The sequence below is a fragment of the Oncorhynchus kisutch genome, unplaced genomic scaffold (genome assembly GCF_002021735.2).
Source record: "Oncorhynchus kisutch isolate 150728-3 unplaced genomic scaffold, Okis_V2 scaffold1353, whole genome shotgun sequence".
In the NCBI taxonomy this organism is placed as follows: Eukaryota; Metazoa; Chordata; class Actinopteri; order Salmoniformes; family Salmonidae; genus Oncorhynchus; species Oncorhynchus kisutch.
The window spans coordinates 4,816-28,818 of record NW_022263298.1 but is presented as its reverse complement, the minus strand read 5'-3'; the positions used below and the strand labels follow the sequence as shown (position 1 = coordinate 28,818).

General features: G+C 43.1%; 1 protein-coding gene across 1 annotated transcript; it reads right to left on the bottom strand.

Moving 5' to 3' along the window:
• Positions 1-1,356: 1,356 nt before the first annotated feature.
• Positions 1,357-11,615, bottom strand: LOC116366141 (syncytin-B-like). The gene is made up of 3 exons (XM_031818375.1): positions 11,529-11,615; positions 9,035-9,251; positions 1,357-5,077 (listed from the first exon to the last, which is right to left on the bottom strand). Exon 3 carries the CDS (start codon positions 4,795-4,797, stop codon positions 3,463-3,465), a length of 1,335 nt encoding a protein of 444 aa, XP_031674235.1. The 5' UTR covers positions 4,798-5,077; positions 9,035-9,251; positions 11,529-11,615; the 3' UTR covers positions 1,357-3,462.
• Positions 11,616-24,003: the final 12,388 nt, after the last annotated feature.

Genomic DNA, 24,003 nt, shown 5'->3' with positions numbered 1-24,003 from the left:
GACCTTACAGTGAAATGCTGAATACAACAGGTGTAGTAGACCTTACAGTGAAATGCTGAATACAACAGGTGTAGTAGACCTTACAGTGAAATGCTGAATACAACAGGTGTAGTAGACCTCACAGTGAAATGCTGAATACAACAGGTGTAGAGACCTTACAGTGAAATGCTGAATACAACAGGTGTAGTAGACCTTACAGTGAAATGCTGAATACAACAGGTGTAGTAGACCTTACAGTGAAATGCTGAATACAACAGGTGTAGTAGACCTTACAGTGAAATGCTGAATACAACAGGTGTAGTAGACCTTACAGTGAAATGCTGAATACAACAGGTGTAGTAGACCTTACAGTGAAATGCTGAATACAACAGGTGTAGAGACCTTACAGTGAAATCCTGAATACAACAGGTGTAGTAGACCTTACAGTGAAATGCTGAATATAACAGGTGTAGAGACCTTACAGTGAAATGCTGAATGTAACAGGTGTAGAGACCTTACAGTGAAATGCTGAATACAACAGGTGTAGAGACCTTACAGTGAAATGCTGAATACAACAGGTGGAGTAGACCTTACAGTGAAATGCTGAATACAACAGGTGTAGAGACCTTACAGTGAAATGCTGAATATAACAGGTGTAGAGACCTTACAGTGAAATGCTGAATACAACAGGTGTAGAGACCTTACAGTGAAATGCTGAATACAACAGGTGTAGAGACCTTACAGTGAAATGCTGAATACAACAGGTGTAGTAGACCTCACAGTGAAATGCTGAATACATCAGGTGTAGGGACCTTACAGTGAAATGCTGAATACAACAGGTGTAGAGACCTTACAGTGAAATGCTGAATACAACAGGTGTAGAGACCTTACAGTGAAATGCTGAATACAACAGGTGTAGTAGACCTTACAGTGAAATGCTGAATACAACAGGTGGAGTAGACCTTACAGTGAAATGCTGAATACAACAGGTGTAGAGACCTTACAGTGAAATGCTGAATACAACAGGTGTAGAGACCTTACAGTGAAATGCTGAATACAACAGGTGTAGAGACCTTACAGTGAAATGCTGAATACAACAGGTGGAGTAGACCTTACAGTGAAATGCTGAATACAACAGGTGTAGAGACCTTACAGTGAAATGCTGAATACAACAGGTGTAGAGACCTTACAGTGAAATGCTGAATACAACAGGTGTAGTAGACCTTACAGTGAAATACTGAATACAACAGGTGTAGTAGACCTTACAGTGAAATACTGAATACAACAGGTGTAGTAGACCTTACAGTGAAATGCTGAATTACAACAGGTGTAGTAGACCTTACAGTGAAATGCTGAATACAACAGGTGTAGAGACCTTACAGTGAAATGCTGAATTACAACAGGTGTAGTAGACCAAGACCAAGATGTACAATATGCAAGGCTATCTCTTCAGACAACAACATTTCCCACCACATCTTCTCTTATCACTCTGTGATAACTATTGTAAAATGTTAAGGTGAGCGTTAGATTAAAGGCTTAAACTATCAAAGGAGGTCCTATCAAAAACACTGAAATCAACTCATAAAACGCCACTTTATCCCTTCAAACCCTTCATTCTGGGTTGTACAATCGAAATTATAACCTATCCGTATTCCATAAGTGTAACACTTGTAAAGCCATGGCAGTAGAACGGTTTAAATTAAGAGCTTCGCTTCATCACACTTACACACATGCTTCATCACACTTACACACATGCTTCATACACTTACAAACATGCTTCATCACACTTACACACATGCTACATACACTTACACACATGCTACATACACTTACACACATGCTACATACACTTACACACATGCTTCATTACACAAGTTCATTATACGGAAATACTATCATCATAATAAACCTAAAATCTACAGTCAAGGTTATACTTTTATCAACGAGAGTGAATCTATCAAAAAATACACACACAAGGGATTTGTAGCTCAAATGTTTACCCATTGTTTCCATAGCCCTTACCACAATGGTGTTAATATAGATCAACTTTAAACCTTCTAAACTTGTCAAACAAAAACAACCTTCAGTTATTACTCATCGTCTCAATCTACAGTGGGAAAGGGAAGCTCAACCAGCATCGGCACCATCCTCTTGAAGAGCATTAAACACGAGTGCTGCTGAGACCGTATTAGACAGGGAGAATAGCCTTACAGCCTGTCAGATAGCCTTACAGCCTGTTAGATAGCCGTACAGCCTGTTAGATAGCCTTACAGCCTGTTAGATAGCCTTACAGCCTGTTAGATAGCCGTACAGCCTGTTAGATAGACTTACAGCCTGTCAGATAGCCTTACAGCCTGTTAGATAGCCTTACAGCCTGTTAGATAGCCTTACAGCCTGTTAGATAGCCTTACAGCCTGTTAGATAGCCGTACGGCCTGTTGGATAGCCTTACAGCATGTTAGATAGCCGTACAGCCTGTTAGATAGACTTACAGCCTCTCAGATAGCCTTACAGCCTGTTAGATAGCCTTACAGCCTGTTAGATAGCCTTACAGCCTGTTAGATAGCCTTACAGCCTGTTAGATAGCCGTACGGCCTGTTGGATAGCCTTACAGCATGTTAGATAGCCGTACAGCCTGTTAGATAGCATTATGCCTGTTGGATAGCCTTACAGCCTGTTGGATAGCCTTACAGCCTGTTAGATAGCCTTACAGCCTGTTAGATAGCCTTACAGCATGTTGGATAGCCTTACGGCCTGTTAGATAGCCTTACTTACGGCCTGTTAGATAGCCTTACGGCCTGTTAGATAGCCTTACGGCCTGTTAGATAGCCTTACGGCCTGTTAGATAGCCGTACGGCCTGTTAGATAGCCGTACGGCCTGTTAGATAGCCGTACGGCCTGTTGGATAGCCTTACAGCATGTTAGATAGCCGTACAGCCTGTTAGATAGACTTACAGCCTGTCAGATAGCCTTACAGCCTGTTAGATAGCCTTACAGCCTGTTAGATAGCCTTACAGCCTGTTAGATAGCCGTACGGCCTGTTGGATAGCCTTACAGCATGTTAGATAGCCGTACAGCCTGTTAGATAGCATTATGCCTGTTGGATAGCCTTACAGCCTGTTGGATAGCCTTACAGCCTGTTAGATAGCCTTACAGCCTGTTAGATAGCCTTACAGCATGTTGGATAGCCTTACGGCCTGTTAGATAGCCTTACTTACGGCCTGTTAGATAGCCTTACGGCCTGTTAGATAGCCTTACGGCCTGTTAGATAGCCTTACGGCCTGTTAGATAGCCGTACGGCCTGTTAGATAGCCGTACGGCCTGTTAGATAGCCGTACGGCCTGTTAGATAGCCGTACAGCCTGTTAGATAGCCTTACGGCCTGTTAGATAGCCTTACGGCCTGTTAGACAGCCTTACGCCCTGTTAGACAGCCTTACAGCCTGTTAGATAGCCTTACGGCCTGTTAGATAGCCTTACAACCTGTTAGATAGCCTTATGGCATGTTAATAATACAATTATGCAGACTAAGCAAAAAACACACGCTGCAGCCCATTGGTCAATATGAGATCCCCAACTTCCCAACAGGGATTCCAACCAAGTTGCATGCGTCCGCTCTAGTTGTGGGGAATTATTTTTAGCAACAGTGGCAATGTATTGGGCAAGATCAGTCACATTAGAAGAGCGACCTGGGACAAAAGTACAACATTCATCGCCAATGATTGCACAAGTGCCCCCTTGAACTGCCAAAAGATAGTCAAGAGCCTCTCTGTTCTGAAGAGTCATTTCAGCCAATTCTTTTAGTTCCCCATTCAATTGTTTCAGGGCATTTCGAGTAGCATTGCCAATTTTCTCTACGTGTCTAGAGATATCACGAATTTGGTCTTGGGCACCTGCAACTCCATACCCAGGGAAAAACCCGTCAAAGAACCTGGAGGCAGGTGCCTGAGTGTGAGTGACGTCAGCCAGAGACCTCTTATCTCTCCTCATCCCAGGAGGTTTGTAGTCTCTAAAGAGAGCCTTCAGATTCTGGTCATTGTTTGGAACGGTTCTCATTGCTGTCACCACAAACCCAACAGTACAAGTACCTCCCCAGTTCAGGGGAAGGCTATGGTAAGCCATCTTACCACACAACCAGTAGGTGCCATTAGGGGCTCCTCTCAGAGTTGTTCTATGTTTGTCAGACCAAATTGTAAACGGTTCCTTAGCAACCTGACCATTCTCCTGTATCACCTTTAAATTGCAAACATTTGATCCATTAATATTCATTGTACAATTACATTTAAATTCCCCCAAATAGTGATCTCCATATCCTCTAATACACCAAGGGGCAGTCGTCACCCCAGCCACTGAAATGGGTGGGAGTGAAACATTATCAGGTCTCACATAACAGAATATATTGGGTTGATTATATACCTTAACATTGTTGGTCATAGTGTAAAAAGGTATTTTTCCTGCCAATGCTATAGTAAAGTTCACCCCTATCGGGACTCCTACAAGGGGGAAGCCTGCCCCTACCTTCACTGGACTCAACCCACACACCCAACAGTCCTTTCCTTTGGATGTCAGGTTGGCAACCATTTGTGCTCTAGATAAGAACAAATTGTCCTCATGGTTGTGAGGGCCAAGCAGGGCTCTCCTTCTACGGTGACCATCTACTTCTGGGCCACTATTCCAGGCCTGTGTTTGCCCCTTTGGCTCAGGACTCATTTGACCCTCTGTCGGGTTTCCTACAAGAAGACAGCCTACTGTTCCTATTAGCATTCCTGTGCTAATGCAGAAGAGGGCCGCACGGCACCGCCGGGACTGGTGAGGCCTCATCTTCTCCTGGATCAGGAACTCGTCTGCAGTGTGACACGTGGATCTAGGTATCTCTCTCAGCAACCTTCACCGCTTGAAGAACTTCTTGAAGAACTTGATATCGACGGGGGTCGATCCAACTCTTTCTTCTGAAGTCACCTGGGTTCAAACAGTGTTCGGCTCCACCTGCTAGGTTCGGCAAAGACGCCTTCACCCGTCGGAAACGAGTCTTAAGAATACTATTAAGGGGGACTCAATTCTCTACAATGTCTTCCTCCGTTCCTTGCAGGGACAACCTGTTCTGGGGGAAAAGGTGTATTAGTCATTAGTCTAAGGTGGTGTCTCTCAAGTCCAACCTAGGGCTACAGTCAACGGCAATGGCTAGGTCACAGTCATGGTCTTCACCGGCATCTGCTTTAGGGAGAAGCATTGAAGGGTTAACATGTAATATCCATACTCACACATCCACATTCCCTTCGTGCCCAAACACACCCAGTATTACTCCATATGTATCTTCAACGGTTCTCTTGCAGCTACTTCCTATGCATATATAATAACACCTTGCGCTATTTACTATTTACCAGTGGCTCTCAGACCACGTAGACACTACACATCAATGCCTATAGACAACGGGGCTATTCCTGCCCACGTGTTTAAATCAAATCAAATCAAATTTTATTTGTCACATACACATGGTTAGCAGATGTTAATGCGAGTGTAGCGAAATGCTTGTGCTTCTAGTTCCGACAATGCAGTAATAACCAACAAGTAATCTAACTAACAATTCCAAAACTACTGTCTTATACACAGTGTAAGGGGATAAAGAATATGTACATAAGGATATATGAATGAGTGATGGTACAGAGGAGCATAGGCAAGATACAGTAGATGGTATCGAGTACAGTACATACAAATGAGATGAGTATGTAAACAAAGTGGCATAGTTAAAGTGGCTAGTGATACATGTATTACATAAGGATGCAGTCGATGATATAGAGTACAGTATCTACGTATGCATATGAGATGAATAATGTAGGGTAAGTAACATTATATAAGGTAGCATTGTTTAAAGTGGCTAGTGATATATTTACATCATTTCCCATCAATTCCCATGATTAAAGTGGCTGGAGTAGAGTCAGTGGCATTGACAGTGTGTTGGCAGTAGCCACTCAATGTTAGTGGTGGCTGTTTAACAGTCTGATGGCCTTGAGATAGAAGCTGTTTTTCAGTCTCTCGGTCCCAGCTTTGATGCACCTGTACTGACCTCGCCTTCTGGATGACAGCGGGGTGAACAGGCAGTGGCTCGGGTGGTTGATGTCCTTGATGATCTTTATGGCCTTCCTGTAGCATCGGGTGGTGTAGGTGTCCTGGAGGGCAGGTAGTTTGCCCCCGGTGATGCGTTGTGCAGACCTCACTACCCTCTGGAGAGCCTTACGGTTGAGGGCGGTGCAGTTGCCATACCAGGCGGTGATACAGCCCGCCAGGATGCTCTCGATTGTGCATCTGTAGAAGTTTGTGAGTGCTTTTGGTGACAAGCCGAATTTCTTCAGCCTCCTGAGGTTGAAGAGGCGCTGCTACGCCTTCCTCACGATGCTGTCTGTGTGAGTGGACCAATTCAGTTTGTCTGTGATGTGTATGCCGAGGAACTTAAAACTTGCTACCCTCTCCACTACTGTTCCATCGATGTGGATGGGGGGGTGTTCCCTCTGCTGTTTCCTGAAGTCCACAATCATCTCCTAGTTTTGTTGACGTTGAGTGTGAGGTTATTTTCCTGACACCACACTCCGAGGGCCCTCACCTCCTCCCTGTAGGCCGTCTCGTCGTTGTTGGTAATCAAGCCTACCACTGTTGTGTCGTCGGCAAACTTGATGATTGAGTTGGAGGCGTGCGTGGCCACGCAGTCGTGGGTGAACAGGGAGTACAGGAGAGGGCTCAGAACGCACCCTTGTGGGGCCCCAGTGTTGAGGATCAGCGGGGAGGAGATGTTGTTGCCTACCCTCACCACCTGGGGGCGGCCCGTCAGGAAGTCCAGTACCCAGTTGCACAGGGCGGGGTCGAGACCCAGGGTCTCGAGCTTGATGACGAGCTTGGAGGGTACTATGGTGTTGAATGCCGAGCTGTAGTCGATGAACAGCATTCTCACATAGGTATTCCTCTTGTCCAGATGGGTTAGGGCAGTGTGCAGTGTGGTTGAGATTGCATCGTCTGTGGACCTATTTGGGCGGTAAGCAAATTGGAGTGGGTCAAGGGTGTCAGGTAGGGTGGAGGTGATATGGTCCTTGACTAGTCTCTCAAAGCACTTCATGATGACGGATGTGAGTGCTACGGGGCGGTAGTCGTTTAGCTCAGTTACCTTAGCTTTCTTGGGAACAGGAACAATGGTGGCCCTCTTGAAGCATGTGGGAACAGCAGACTGGTATAGGGATTGGTTGAATATGTCCGTAAACACACCGGCCAGCTGGTCTGCGCATGCTCTGAGGGCGCGGCTGGGGATGCCGTCTGGGCCTGCAGCCTTGCGAGGGTTAACACGTTTAAATGTCTTACTCACTTCGGCTGCAGTGAAGGAGAGACCGCATGTTTTCGTTGCAGGCCGTGTCAGTGGCACTGTATTGTCCTCAAAGCGGGCAAAAAAGTTGTTTAGTCTGCCTGGGAGCAAGACATCCTGGTCCGTGACTGGGCTGGGTTTCTTCCTGTAGTCCGTGATTGACTGTAGACCCTGCCACATGCCTCTTGTGTCTGAGCCGTTGAATTGAGATTCTACTTTGTCTCTGTACTGGCGCTTAGCTTGTTTGATAGCCTTGCGAAGGGAATAGCTGCGCTGTTTGTATTCAGTCATGTTACCAGACACCTTGCCCTGATTAAAAGCAGTGGTTCGCGCCTTCAGTTCCACACGAATGCTGCCATCAATCCACGGTTTCTGGTTGGGGAATGTTTTAATCGTTGCTATGGGAACGACATCTTCAACGCACGTTCTAATGAACTCGCACACCGAATCAGCGTATTCGTCAATGTTGTTGGCTGACGCAATACGAAACATCTCCCAGTCCACGTGATGGAAGCAGTCTTGGAGTGTGGAGTCAGCTTGGTCGGACCAGCGTTGGACAGACCTCAGCGTGGGAGCTTCTTGTTTTAGTTTCTGTCTGTAGGCAGGGATCAACAAAATGGAGTCGTGGTCAGCTTTTCCGAAAGGGGGGCGGGGCAGGGCGTTATATGCGTCGCGGAAGTTAGAGTAACAATGATCCAGGGTCTTTCCACCCCTGGTTGCGCAATCGATATGCTGATAAAATTTAGGGAGTCTTGTTTTCAGATTAGCCTTGTTAAAATCCCCAGCTACAATGAATGCAGCCTCCGGATAAATCGTTTCCAGTTTGCAGAGAGTTAAATAAAGTTCGTTCAGAGCCATCGATGTGTCTGCTTGGGGGGGATATATACGGCTGTGATTATAATCGAAGAGAATTCTCTTGGTAGATAATGCGGTCTACATTTGATTGTGAGGAATTCTAAATCAGGTGAACAGAAGGATTTGAGTTCCTGTATGTTTCTTTCATCACACCATGTCACGTTGGCCATAAGGCATACGCCCCCGCCCCTCTTCTTACCAGAAAGATGTTCGTTTCTGTCCGCGCGATGCGTGGAGAAACCCGCTGGCTGCACCGCTTCGGATTGCGTCTCTCCAGTGAGCCACGTTTCCGTGAAACAGAGAACGTTACAGTCTCTGATGTCCCTCTGGAATGCTACCCTTGCTCGGATTTCATCAACCTTGTTGTCAAGAGACTGGACATTGGCAAGAAGAATGCTAGGGAGTGGTGCACGATGTGCCCGTCTCCGGAGTCTGACCAGAAGACCGCTTCGTTTCCCTCTTTTTCTGAGTCGTTTTTTTGGGTCGCTGCATGGGAACCATCCCGTGGCGCTGGTTGTAAGGCAGAACACAGGATCCGCATCGCGAAAAACATATTCTTGGTCGTACTGGTGGTGAGTTGACGCTGATCTTATATTCAGTAGTTCTTCTCGGCTGTATGTGATGAAACCTAAGATGACCTGGGGTACTAGTGTAAGAAATAACACGTAAAAAAACTAAAAACTGCATAGTTTCCTAGGAACGCGAAGCGAGGCGGCCATCTCTGTCGGCGCCGGACCAAGGTGAGAAACTGTAGCCTCTAAGACTATGGTATCTTTCCATTTACTTCATTTTTAAGGTTTAGTTTGATTTTTATTTTTTTTATTTTTTTTAAATAAAAATTCATTTAGATTGACTTACTGAAAAGTTAGTAGATGTGTCCCTCTATTGTTCACTTATGATATGTCTCCTCCCGGGCAGTTCACAGTCAAGGTATGGTCTGGGCGGGTCCTAGTCGTCTTTTCGTCAGATGAGAAATTCCCTCACGCCTTCCCATAGAATGTGCAGAATCAATCATCCTGCTTGTGATTCCAGAACTGGGCTGTTCTGCCAATTGGTCTGAGGAGATCACAGTCACCTGCACAAACCACAATAGAGTGAGAGAGAACAAGCACAAAATGTACAATGGCAAGGCTTTCTCTTCAGACAACAACATTTCCCACCACACTTCCTGTATGGTTAATAATGGCTTGGAGTCAGACCTAAGGCTTTTAGGTGCAGACAGATCTGGAGTCAGTGATGATAAGTAAGGTATTAATGAGGAGCAGACAGTCTACAGGTCTGGAGTCAGTGATGATAAGTAAGGTATTAATTAGGAGCAGACAGTCTACAGGTCTGGAGTCAGTGATGAGGAGCAGACAGTCTACAGGTCTGGAGTCAGTGATGATAAGTAAGGTATTAATGAGGAGCAGACAGTCTACAGGTCTGGAGTCAGTGATGATAAGTAAGGTATTAATTAGGAGCAGACAGTCTACAGGTCTGGAGTCAGTGATGATAAGTAAGGTATTAATTAGGAGCAGACAGTCTACAGGTCTGGAGTCAGTGATGATAAGTAAGGTATTAATGAGGAGCATACAGTCTACAGGTCTGGAGTCAGTGATGATAAGTAAGGTATTAATGAGGAGCAGACAGTCTACAGGTCTGGAGTCAGTGATGATAAGTAAGGTATTAATTAGGAGCAGACAGTCTACAGGTCTGGAGTCAGTGATGATAAGTAAGGTATTAATGAGGAGCAGACAGTCTACAGGTCTGGAGTCAGTGATGATAAGTACGGTATTAATTAGGAGCAGACAGTCTACAGGTCTGGAGTCAGTGATGATAAGTAAGGTATTAATGAGGAGCAGACAGTCTACAGGTCTGGAGTCAGTGATGATAAGTAAGGTATTAATGAGGAGCAGACAGTCTACAGGTCTGGAGTCAGTGATGATAAGTAAGGTATTAATTAGGAGCAGACAGTCTACAGGTCTGGAGTCAGTGATGATAAGTAAGGTATTAATGAGGAGCAGACAGTCTACAGGTCTGGAGTCAGTGATGATAAGTAAGGTATTAATTAGGTGCAGACAGTCTACAGATCTGGAGTCAGTGATGATAAGTAAGGTATTAATGAGGAGCAGACAGTCTACAGGTCTGGAGTCAGTGATGATAAGTAAGGTATTAATTAGGAGCAGACAGTCTACAGGTCTGGAGTCAGTGATGATAAGTAAGGTATTAATGAGGAGCAGACAGTCTACAGGTCTGGAGTCAGTGATGATAAGTAAGGTATTAATGAGGAGCAGGCAGTCTACAGGTCTTGAGTCAGTGATGATAAGTAAGGTATTAATTAGGAGCAGACAGTCTACAGGTCTGGAGTCAGTGATGATAAGTAAGGTATTAATGAGGAGCAGACAGTCTACAGGTCTGGAGTCAGTGATGATAAGTAAGGTATTAATGAGGAGCAGACAGTCTACAGGTCTGGAGTCAGTGATTATAAGTAAGGTATTAATGAGGAGCAGACAGTCTACAGGTCTGGAGTCAGTGATGATAAGTAAGGTATTAATGAGGAGCAGACAGTCTACAGGTCTGGAGTCAGTGATGATAAGTAAGGTATTAATTAGGAGCAGACAGTCTACAGGTCTGGAGTCAGTGATGATAAGTAAGGTATTAATGAGGAGCAGACAGTCTACAGGTCTGGAGTCAGTGATGATAAGTAAGGTATTAATGAGGAGCAGACAGTCTACAGGTCTGGAGTCAGTGATGATAAGTAAGGTATTAATTAGGAGCAGACAGTCTACAGGTCTGGAGTCAGTGATGATAAGTAAGGTATTAATGAGGAGCATACAGTCTACAGGTCTGGAGTCAGTGATGATAAGTAAGGTATTAATGAGGAGCAGACAGTCTACAGGTCTGGAGTCAGTGATGATAAGTAAGGTATTAATGAGGAGCAGACAGTCTACAGGTCTGGAGTCAGTGATGATAACTAAGGTATTAATTAGGAGCAGACAGTCTACAGGTCTGGAGTCAGTGATGATAAGTAAGGTATTAATGAGGAGCAGACAGTCTACAGGTCTGGAGTCAGTGATGATAAGTAAGGTATTGATGAGGAGCAGACAGTCTACAGGTCTGGAGTCAGTGATGATAAGTAAGGTATTAATGAGGAGCAGACAGTCTACAGGTCTGGAGTCAGTGATGATAAGTAAGGTATTAATGAGGAGCAGACAGTCTACAGGTCTGGAGTCAGTGATGATAAGTAAGGTATTAATGAGGAGCAGACAGTCTACAGGTCTGGAGTCAGTGATGATAAGTAAGGTATTAATGAGGAGCAGACAGTCTACAGGTCTGGGTCTTTCTGTTCTTTCCCAGTTACAAATCCACTCACCTCTTTCCATTGGTGTGAGAGGTTCTTCAGATGAGTTTGTCCTCAGATCTGTAGTCAGTGATGAAGTCTCTCTCTCCCTCCTCTTTGTCTGTCTGCTTCTCTCTACAGCCAGGGATGGTCTTTTATACAGAACAGCTGAGTGTGCGACATGTCTGTACCTGTGTGTGTGTGTGTGTGTGTGTGTGTGTGTGTGTGTGTGTGTGTGTGTGTGTGTGTGTGTGTGTGTGTGTGTGTGTGTGTGTGTGTGTGTGTGTGTGTGTGTGTGTGTGTGTGTGTGTGTGTATGTGTGTGTGTGTGAAAAACAACAACAAAACCCTGTGTACATGAGGAGGAAGCAAGTCAAAGTTTGACTGTGGTGTTCATTGCTAGAGATACATACAGTGTAGCTATGGTAACAGATCAATGGAACCTCACGGGGTGTAGCACAAGGACCCAGTCACTGTCACCCATTCAAAGAAGCTGATCCGTCAAATCCGTCATAATTTATGTAATGATCTAATCTAATTGTTTTTAAATTAAACGTTTTAATAGTTATCTAATGGGCCTATAATGAGGTTACTATAGTCTGATGTTTATTCGGCTGTTTTCGCTGCGTAATATTTAGAAGTTGTCATTTTCTGGTGTTATGTTTTGGGGATGGCACCCATAAAAGCATTATACTGTCATCTGATTTTTTCTTCCAGAACATAGTGTAAAATGCACATATAAACATTAGCCTAAATTTAGGCACATTTATATGGGCGGCAATGAGGATGAGTTGGTATCTACATGGTTTTGGCTAAACTTTTACCTAAACTACTATAGTGAATTCAAAAGGTATTTATTCATTTATTTAACCTTTGTTTAACTAGACAATGGAACTCCTAATCACAGCGGGTTGTGATACAGTCTGGATTTGATCCAGGTTGTCTGTAGTGACATATCACTGAGATGCAGTGTCTTAGACCTCTGCTCACACACACACACACACACACACACACACACACACACACACACACACACACACACACACACACACACACACACACACACACACACACACACACACACAAACAGGGACACACACCTACACACACACAGACACACACACAGACACACACACACAGACACACACACCTACACACACAGACACACACAAACAGGGACACAGCCACACACACATGGACACACACACACACACACACAGGGACACACACCCACACACACAGGGACATACACACAGACACACACAGAGACATACACACAGACACACACAGAGACATACACACAGACACACACAGAGACATACACACAGACACACACAGACAAACACACACACACACACGTTGATATCATGTTCCAAATGCCAGAAGTGCAGTATGTGTGTGTGTGTGTGTGTGTGTTCGCCTGTGTTCATGTGTTACCTGTGCTGAACAGTCCCACGTCTCCCCCATTGCGTGCAGAGTTGCAGAGTCACTGAACTGAGAAACACAACAACACAGGGTGGAGGGATATCATGGACAGACAGATGATGGAGATTGTGTAAAGGCTCCCTGCTCTGGATAAAGATCAACAACAACCCAACCAAGTTAAACAAACCCACAGACACACTCTCAACCTGAGGGAAAAGGAGAGACAGATGGAGAGAGAGATAATGTCGACTGATCGTGTACAATTCCCCGCTGTTCTGGTTGCTACATCGTTCACCTGGTCTTGCGAAAGCAGACTTTTGCTATGTTCAGAGGTAAACTCCATATAAATGTGAATCGATTCTCGAATCACGATGGTCTTGCTATCTCAAACAGCAAGGTTTATTCCATCTAAACGTGAATCGATTCTCGAATCACGATGGTCTTGCCATCTCAAACAACAAGGTTTATTCCATCTAAACGTGAATCGATTCTCGAATCACGATACGGTTCTAGAAGCATAAAGCCCTCTACTTTCATATCACATCAAAAATAATTTACCCAAATGCAAAATTTCTGTACACCACAGGAGGCTGGTGAGGGGAGGATGTCTGGAATGGAGAAAATGAAGCGGTGTCATGGAAACCAGGAATTAGATTCCATTCCTTCCTTCCACCCATTACTATGAGGCCGTCCTTCTGCCATTACAAATCAAATAAAATCAAATTGTATTGTGTAATTCTTACTTACAAGCCCTTAACCAACGATGCAGTTTAAAGAAAATATAGGGGATACCGGTACAGAGTCAATGTGTCAATGTGGAGGCTATATACAGGGGATACCGGTACAGAGTCAATGTGGAGGCTATATACAGGGGATACCGGTACAGAGTCAATGTGGAGGCTATATACAGGGGATACCGGTACAGAGTCAATGTGTCAATGTGGAGGCTATATACAGGGGATACCGGTACAGAGTCAATGTGGAGGCTATATACAGGGGGTACCGGTACAGATTCAATGTGGAGGCTATATACAGGGGATACCGGTACAGAGTCAATGTGGAGGCTATATACAGGGGGTACCGGTACAGATTCAATGTGGAGGCTATATACAGGGGATACCGGTACAGAGTCAATGTGGAGTCTATATACAGGGGGTACATGTACAGAGTCAATTTGGAGGCTATATACAGGGGGTACCGGTACAGAGTCAATGTGGAGGCTATATACAGGGGATACCGGTACAGAGTCAATGTGGAGGCTATATACAGGGGGTACCGGTACAGAGTCAATTTGGAGGCTATATACAGGGTTTACCAGTACAGAGTCAAAGTGGAGATGTTTAGGGAATTTTTATCAATGATGACTAATTATGTATACATTTCAATCAGGACTGACTAATCAGAATACTATTATGTTACTGTATATGTACTAATCAGAATACTATTATGTTACTGTATATGTACTAATCAGAATACTATTATGTTACTGTATATGTACTAATCAGAATACTATTATGTTAGTGTATATGTACTAATCAGAATACTATGATGTTACTGTATATGTACTAATCAGAATACTATTATGTTACTGTATATGTACTAATCAGAATACTATTATGTTACTGAATATGTATGAATTTTCTTTTTAATCCTAGTACTGAATATAATGTGTGTAAATATAATCAAGAATTAGAACAAAGACTGTACCATGGTAGAAATTAATGAACTTATAGCCAGTCTGGCTAGAAGGCTTATCTACACAAGCTGACCTTGGCTCGGTCATAAATTATCTTAATAGGGAGAGACGATGTGAGAACCATACAGCCATTGTACTAGAATGGAGATGGCACGGGTTGGTACTGAAACTAATGACGTCATTTTAAGTTTATAACCTGTGGTAAAATGTGTAAGGAGCAGTACTCTCGTGAATAAAGGCTGCTATTTGACTTTAAGACTGGGCTCTGTCCATTTTTATACTAATAAGGGTCATACATATCCTTATGAATTGATATTGAGTGCTTGATTTTAATTGGGTATTAAAACAGGAGACTATCAACAGGGGGTACCGGAATAGAGAGCCAATGTGTCAATGTGCGGGGGCACCGGTGTCGAGGGGATTGAGATAATGATGTACATGCAGGTAGGGATGTTAATACATAGATGGGGGGTGGGGTGTGGGTGGGGGTGGGGGGCAATGCAAATAGTCTGGGTAGCCATTTGACTAGATGTTCAGGGAGGAAATCTCAGGATTGTAAACATGCACAAACACAGGTGGACAACAGAGGGCTCTGGATGAGAGTGGTGCAGGCTCACCTGGGGCAACACCAGAGTGCCCTGCCTGCTGCCTCGACCCCTAGAGGAACCAACCCGGCCAGCAGTGTGACCTCTGCAGCCATAGATACCCCTCCTCCGGCCTCCCTGAGCGCAGCACCTCCCAGCTCCATAGGCACCGGTGCTGGGAGGGGGAACCAGAACTCCCTGAGCGCAGCACCTCCCAGCTCCATAGGCACCGGAGCGGTGGTGCTGGGAGGGGGAACCAGAACTCCCTGAGCGCAGCACCTCCCAGCTCCATAGGCACCGGAGCGGTGGTGAGGGAACCGCTCATATTGATCAGGTCACATCTCACCCCCATATTGATCAGGTTACATGTCACCCCCATATTGATCAGGTCACATCTCACCCCCATATTGATCAGGTCACATCCACCCCCATAATGATCATATTGAATCAGGTCACATCTCACCCCCATATTGATCAGGTCACATCTCACCCCCATATTGATCAGGTCACATCTCACCCCCATATTGATCAGGTCACATCCACCCCCATATGGATCATATTAAATCAGGTCACACCTCACCCCCATATTGATCATATTAAATCAGGTTACACCTCACCCCCATATTGATCAGGTCACACCTCACCCCATATTGATCATATTAAATCAGGTCACACCTCACCCCCATATTGATCATATTAAATCAGGTCACACCTCACCCCCATATTGATCATATTAAATCAGGTCACACCTCACCCCCATATTGATCATATTAAATCAGGTCACACCTCACCCCCATATTGATCATATTAAATCAGGTCACATCTCACCCCCATATTGATCATATTAAATCAGGTCACACCTCACCCCCATATTGATCATATTAAATCAGGTCACACCTCAGCCCCATATTGATCATATTAAATCAGGTCACACCTCAGCCCCATATTGATCAGGTCACACATCACCACCATATTGATCAGGTCAGATCTCACCATCCATATTGGTCAGGTCACACCTCAACACCCATATGAATCAGGTCACACATCACCACCGATATTAATCAGGTCACACCTCACCACCCATGTTGATCAGGTCATACCTCACCACCCATATTAATCAGGTCACACCTCACCACCATATTGATCAGGTCACATCTCACCACCCATATTGATCAGGTCACACCTCACCACCCATATTGATTAGGTCACACCTGACCACCCATATTGATTAGGTCACACCTGACCACCCATATTGATCAGGTCACATCACACCACCCATATTAATCAGGTCACACCTCACCACCATATTGATCAGTTCACATCTCACCACCCATATTGGTCAGGTCACACCTCACCACCCATATTAATCAGGTCACACCTCACCACCCATATTGATCAGGTCACACCTCACCTCATCCACACAAATGCAGCAAACATACTGTATCTCAAAAGCCATTAAAAGGACGGTGATCAGTGTTTAGGGGAAATGGGTCATTTAATACAAACTGTCATGCAACGTTTATTGAACTGAACACACAGTAGCAGCATCAGACAGACACCCAACAAAATAAAAGTCCAGAGACAGGTTTACAAAATAAGAGTCCTCTTAATAGAGGGAGATGAACAGATCATATGAAGTGCCTCTTAGTAGATTCAAGCTGATGCACCAGCAGGGGAACTGCTGGTTCATCTATCCTCCTTTCATCCTCCCTCTCTCTCTCTCTTCCTCCCTCTCTCTCTCTTCCTCCCGTTCATCTCTCTTTCCCAACCTGTCCCCCCCTATTCTCCCTCCCTCCCTCTCTCTTCTTCCCTCTCTCTTCTTCCCCCTCTCTTCCTCCCTCTCTCTTCTTCCCCCTCTCTTCTTCCCCCTCTCTTCTTCCTCCCTCTCTTCCTCCCTCTCTTCCTCCCTCTCTTCCCCCCCTCTTCTTCCCCCTCTCTTCTTCCCCCTCTCTTCTTCATCCCTCTCTTCCTCCCTCTCTTCCCCCCCTCTTCTTCCCCCTCTCTTCTTCCCCTTTCTACTTCCCCCTCTCTTCTTCCCCCCTCTTCTTCCCCCTCTCTTCTTCCCCCCCTCTTCTGGGTTACTGCAGATGTAGCAGTGCTGCCATCTTCAGGACAGACTGAGTTACTACAGCACAACCTTACAGTCAGAGAGTACAACACCACAACTACAGTCATTTGATTTTATATATTTATTTAACAGGGACAAAGCACATCCATGAACATTTCTATAAACATGCCAGATTGAGACAACTGTCTGTCTGTTGTCCCTGGTGCAGATATTATTTTCCCTTGCGGCATGTGTATATAACAACATCATCTGCATATTATATATCAAAACCGTGACACATGAAACATGTCTTTTATATATAAGCTAAAGTGTAAAGACCCTAAAACGGATCCTCGTGGGACCCCATTGCACAGTTGCCAGACAATTAGACATTCTGGTTGATTACAACACTGTATTCTGTCAGATCAACTAATCCATCCATGTTAACACATTGGGGGAGAAATTGAACTTTGCTAGTTTAGAGAGTAGTGTTCTGTGATTTACAGTATCAAGTGCTTTTAGCAAATATATAAAACACAGCTCCTACCACTTCCACTTTGGCAAATCTCTGAAGCCGAATTGCATGGGTTATAATGAGTAATCACTCGTATTCAAGGGATCAGTCAATTGCTTAGAAACTACTCATTCTGCAGCCTTTGAAACAATTGGTGAAATGCTTCTAGGTCTATAGTTATTGACCTTAAAACAATCTCCAGACATGAACGTGGTGGTAACAGCAGCTGACTTCCATTCCCTTGGGAAGATACCTTGGTTATTGGATAGATTGATCTGATGTGTTATTGGTGATGCTTAAATATAATATATGTTTTTAAGAAAACATCATCAAAACCATAGACATCTTTGGCTTTAGAGGTTTTCAAGCTTTCACCTCAGTAGTTGGAATCATATCAAACATTTGAGTGAGTCTTTGCATTGGGTGTAGTGCTAGGATCCTTTTTTTCTCAATTTCTGCCTGACTGATGTGTCCAAAGTAAACTGCCTGCCCTGAAGCCAGTATATGCATATAATTGGTACCATTGGAAAAAAACACTTTGAAGTTTGTAGAACTGTTAAAATAATGTAGGAGACTATAACACAATAGATATGGTAGGAGAAAATCCAAAGGAAAACCAACCAGAATTTTTTTTTGGAGACCATGCTCTTCCAATGGCAAGTATAGGGCCATACTAAATTCAAGCTGTCAGGATGCAATTACTATGGCTTCCACAGGGTGTCAACAGTCTATGTTCAAGGTTTCAGGCTTGTAACTTCCAAAACGAAGAAGAAATATGAGTTTTAGTAGAGTGACACAGGCTTGGAAATTAGTGTTTAGGCGCACCTGCTAAAATCTGTTACCTATTGAACATACTTCTTTCCATAAGAAATATTATAGTTTGAGGGTATCTGAGGAGTTAATAGAAACGTATTTTGACTTGTTGAAACAACGTTTAGCAGTAGATTTTCAGATTCCTTTCTCTGCATGTTGAATGAATGGATTACTCAAATCGATGCCGCCAACTAAACAGACGTTTTGTGATGTAAAGAAGTATTTAATTTAACAAAACTACATGCTATAGCTGGGACCCTTTAGATGACAAATCAGAGGAAGATTTTCAAAAAGTAAGTGAATATTTAATCGCTATTTGTGAGTGTATGAAACCTGTGCCGGTGGAAAAATATGTTGATGTGGGGCGCCGTCCTCAAACAATCGCATGGCATGCTTTCGCTGTAATGGCTACTGTAAATCAAACTGTGCAGTTAGATTAACAAGAATTTAAGCTTTCAACCGATATAAGACAATTGTATGTACCTAAATGTTTAATATCCACACTATTTGTGATTATTTAATTGAATTGCACGTCCTCCAGTTTCACTGGAAGCGGTCCACCAAGCGGGACACCTAGCGGGACACCTCGCCATAACAGGTTTTAAATAACTTGCTCACTGTAAACTATTTTTATCCTACATCTAGTACAGACTGAAAAAAGAAAGTGTTAAAAGTAGCGGCTATAGAGTTGCTACAGTTGAAGTCGGAAGTTTACATACACTTAGGTTGGAGTCATTAAAACTTGTTTTCAACCACTCCACACATTTCTTGTTAACAAACTATAGTTTTGGCAAGTCGGTTAGGACATCTACTTTGTGCATGACACAAGTAATTGTCCCAGCAATTGTTTACAGACAGATTATTTCACTGTTTCACAATTCCAGTGGGTCACTAAGTTGACAGTGCCTTTAAACAGCTTGGAAAATTCCAGAAAATTATGTCATGGCTTTTGAAGCTTCTGATAGGCTAATTGACGTCATTTGAGTCAATTGGAGGTTTAACTGCGGATGTATTTCAAGGCCTAACTTCAATTCAGTGCCTCTGTGTGACATCATGGGAATATCAAAATAAATCTGCCAAGACCTGCCAAGTCTGGTTCATACTTGGGAGCAATTTCCAAATGCCTGAGGGTACCATGTTCATCTGTACAAACAATAGTATGCAAGTATAAACACTATGGGACCACGCAGCCGTCATACCGCTCAGGAAGGAGACACGTTCTGTTCACAAAATAGATGGCGTAATGAGAAAGGAAAATAATGTGGATATATTGAAGCACATCTCAAGATATCAGTCAGGAAGTTAAAGCTTGGTCGCAAATGGGTCTTCCAAATGGACAATGACCCAAGCATACTTCCAAAGTTGTGGAAAAATGGCTTAAGGACAACAAAGTTAAGGTATTGGAGTGGCCATCACAAATCTCTGACCTCGATCCCATAGAAAATTTGTGGCAGAACAAAAAAGTGTGTGCTAGCAAGGAGGCTTACAAACCTGATTCAGTTACACCAGCTCTGTCAGGAGGAATGGGCCAAAATTGACCCAACTTATTGTGGGAAGCTTGTGGAAGACTACCTGAAACATTTGACAATTAGTTGACCAATTTAAAGGCAATGCCACCAAATACTAATTGAGTGTATGTAAACTTCTGACCCACTGGGAATGTGATGAAAGAAATAAAAGCTGAAATAAATCATTCTCTCTGCTTTTTATTCTGATAATTCACATTCTTAAAATAAAGTGGTGATCCTAACTTTTTACTAGGATTAAATGTTTGGATTTGTGAAAAACTGAGTTTAAATGTATTTGGCTAGGGTGTATGTAAACTTACGACTTCAACTGTATCCTCTATGAATCTTCCATCAATGTTCAGTTTGATATAACACACACAGTATTTGAATTGTTTGACAGCCAATGTGTAAATAGAAGGGCAAATTTAAAAAATTTGGTCACAGACAAGCTTTATATGTGTTGGTAAAATTATGATTAAATGACTGAACAAATAATTTTAAATAGAACTGTAACTAAGTAAAACTCATACTCTGTTTTATTATATCTGATTAACAATATGAGTACATAAGAAGGGATTGTGAGACATGGACAAGGAGTAATTAAAGTTGTGTTAGTTTTGTGCGGATGTGTTTTGATTCCGTGTGTGAAAGTTCTCATTTCCAGGACTATGGAGATGACACTTCAGATGGTGATATATGGACCAATCCTAAGCTCTGACCAGTGGAATACAAAATACATGGCTTGGACGTAATAGAAGAATCCGGATCCTTTCACTCGCGAGGAGACCATATTTGATGTTTAGGTAATGTAGATGTTTTCTTGTTTCAATGTATAGACTGTTTTTTCATGAAGATTAACATAAAATCCTGATAAGTAGAATTAAGATTCTGATGTAGGTTAGAACAGTCATTGAAGTTGATTATGTACATACATGTATTGATTATCTTCTTCTAGTATATCATTGATATTTCCATGTAGTGTTTAATGATGGTTTGAGTTGTTAAGTCATTTAGAGGGTGGATTGTTGGTAAAATTATGATTAAATGACTGAACAAATCATTTTAAATGGAACTGTAACTAAGTAAAACTTATACTCTGTTTTATTATATCTGATTAACAATATGAGTTCATAAGAAGGGATTGTGTGACACGGACAAGGAGTAATTAAAGTTAATGAACACCATTTCAACTAAGAAGAAACGAATGGGTTGTGGACTGTGAAAACACATAAGGTCGTTAGCCTATGGTTGACCCCAGAGAAACTTTAGATAAGACATTGAGTGCATTCCTAAGTTTTCTGTTAATTAGAACTGTCAGCTCAGTGGTGATTGATAATGTTGAGGGGTCAAAAGGTACCTGGGAGTGTGTTAGTAAGTTAGAATGAACTTTTCACCTCACTTTGTCCCGGTCGAGAGGAGGGGATTGTCACGCCCTTCTTTATTTATTTGGTCAGGCCAGGGTGTGACATGGGTTTATTTTGTGGTGTGTTTTTGTATTGGGGTTTTTCGTAGGTTTTGGGATTGTGGCTTAGTGGGGTTTTCTAGCATAGTCTATGGCTGTCTGAATTGGTTCTCAATCAGAGGCAGGTGATTATCGTTGTCTCTGATTGGGAACCATATTTAGGCAGCCATATTCTTCGAGTGTTTCGTGGGTGATTGTTCCTGTCTCTGTGTTTGCACCAGATAGGACTGTTTAGGTTTTCACTTTTCTTGTTTTGTTTAGTCTGTTCATGTATAATCGTCTTTATTAAAAACATGAATAACCACCACGCTGCATTTTGGTCCGCCTCTCTTTCACCAGAAGAAAACCGTTACAGGGATTCTGTTAAAGCAATGAAATGATGTCATGATCTGTATATAAACTGTTGTTCGTGGTTAAGTGGCAGCGCGCTCCGAGAATAAATTCTGTTACCTATTATTGAAAGACTGGTCTGCGTCTATTTTATGCAAATAAGAATCTTACGAATTCTCATAAAATAGATTAAGGGTTTTCAATTAATGAAAACACATTGGCATCAGTAAATTACAGTAACAATATATACCCCCTGATTATACAGGACAGATAAAGACATGATTGATTGAAAGATTGGGGGGAGAAAGATGCACAGAGTTCAACCCGGCAGAAAACATATTCTAATTATTCCCCTTGTTTCCAACCTGGTTCCTGGTGAGCTGTACAGTCAACAGACCCACTGCCTGGGATGCATTTACTCCAGTGTGTTGTGAGGGCTACATTATACAGGTATGTAAAAGAACCACAGGTATAGGACTGCTGAACTCTGGACAGGAAAGGTAGGAAAGAGATGCACACTCTTACTGTAGAGGGTGGGGGTGGAGGGTTTGTGTGTTGTGGATTGGAAAGGTTTGTATTTTTCACACTTGTCCCCGGTCAGGTGAGGGTCACAGGTGAGGGTGTACAGGAAATAAAAGCCCTCACCACTGTTGTTACACCAGAGTTCATGTGTCCCCTGCTCGAGGTCAACGGTACAGTCCTTCAGGTTGTCATCTGTAGCCGCAGGATCGTCATCCCAGACCGCCACCTTTAGACTCAGGTCTTTGTCAAAGGGACCCATGTCAAAGGTAGCATTCCAGACAGGATTGTTGGACGGAATCACATCAGTCTGATGGGACTTGGAACCGTAGGTGACCACAGCGTACCTGTAGCAGGTGGAGAAACAGGAAGTTGGAAACAAACTGGAAAGATTCAAATACTATGGCCTGCCACAAGAGGAGGATCAAAGTCATTCCATGGAGGACCTAGTCTATACTGGTTTTCGAGTTTTCCTTTCATTGACGACTTAAGACAACCAGGTGAGGGGATTCCCTTACTAATTAGTGACCTTAATTCATCAATCAAGTACAAGGGAGGAGCGAAAACCCGCAGACACTCGGCCCTCCGTGGAATGAGAGAAGATGGGCTACTCCAGTAGGCACATATTGCTTGCGATCCCAAATGGATCCCTATCCCCTATATATTGTACAAAGTACACTCTTAGAAAAAAGGTGCTATCTAGAACCTAAAAGGTTCCCCATAGGAAAACCCTTTGAAGAACCCTTTTTTGTTCGAGGTAGAAATCTTTTGAGTTCAATATTAGAAGCCTTTACACAGAGTATTCTAAAAATGGTTCTCCTGTGGGGTCAGCCGAATAAACCTTTTGGAACCCCTTTTTCTAAGAGTGTAGTGCACTTCAGTTTAAAAAGTTAGCTGCACACAACCTTTCAAAAGCCAGATCTGCCCCGAAAACACTATTGAGAAAAGCAAAACAACAGAGTTTTCAAACCCAGATGTTCAACAGGCTAATACTGCCGTGAACGCCTCACGAAGCAAACCAGGGTTTGGTGTTAACAGGAAAAGCTGGATGTGAGACCATGTCTTAAAGATGAGCTTTCAATCTTTAGAAAAATTTCAGCCATTAGTTTTGAAAGTGGTGCTCACCAAAAATGTTCTCTGTTTTTTCTGTACCACGTCATCAAATTGTGTACTACATCGTGCAATTGTGTACTACATCATGAAATTGTGTACTACATCATGAAATTGTGTACTACATCATGAAATTGTGTACTACATCGTGCAATTGTGTACTACATCATCAAATGGTGTACTACATCGTGCAATTGTGTACTACATCATCAAATTGTGTACTACATCGTGCAATTGTGTACTACATCATCAAATTGTGTACTACATCATGCAATTGTGTACTACATCATCAAATTGTGTACTACATCGTGCAATTGTGTACTACATCATCAAATTGTGTACTACGTCATCCATTTTGTATGATATGTTACAAATCCAATTGTACTGTATGTTACACATTTGTTCCGCTTAAGATCCTGGAGTCCATCTTTAAGTAGCTGAAACTGTCATTACTACAACCTAGTGAAAGGGACAAACTGTCATTACTACAACCTAGTGAAA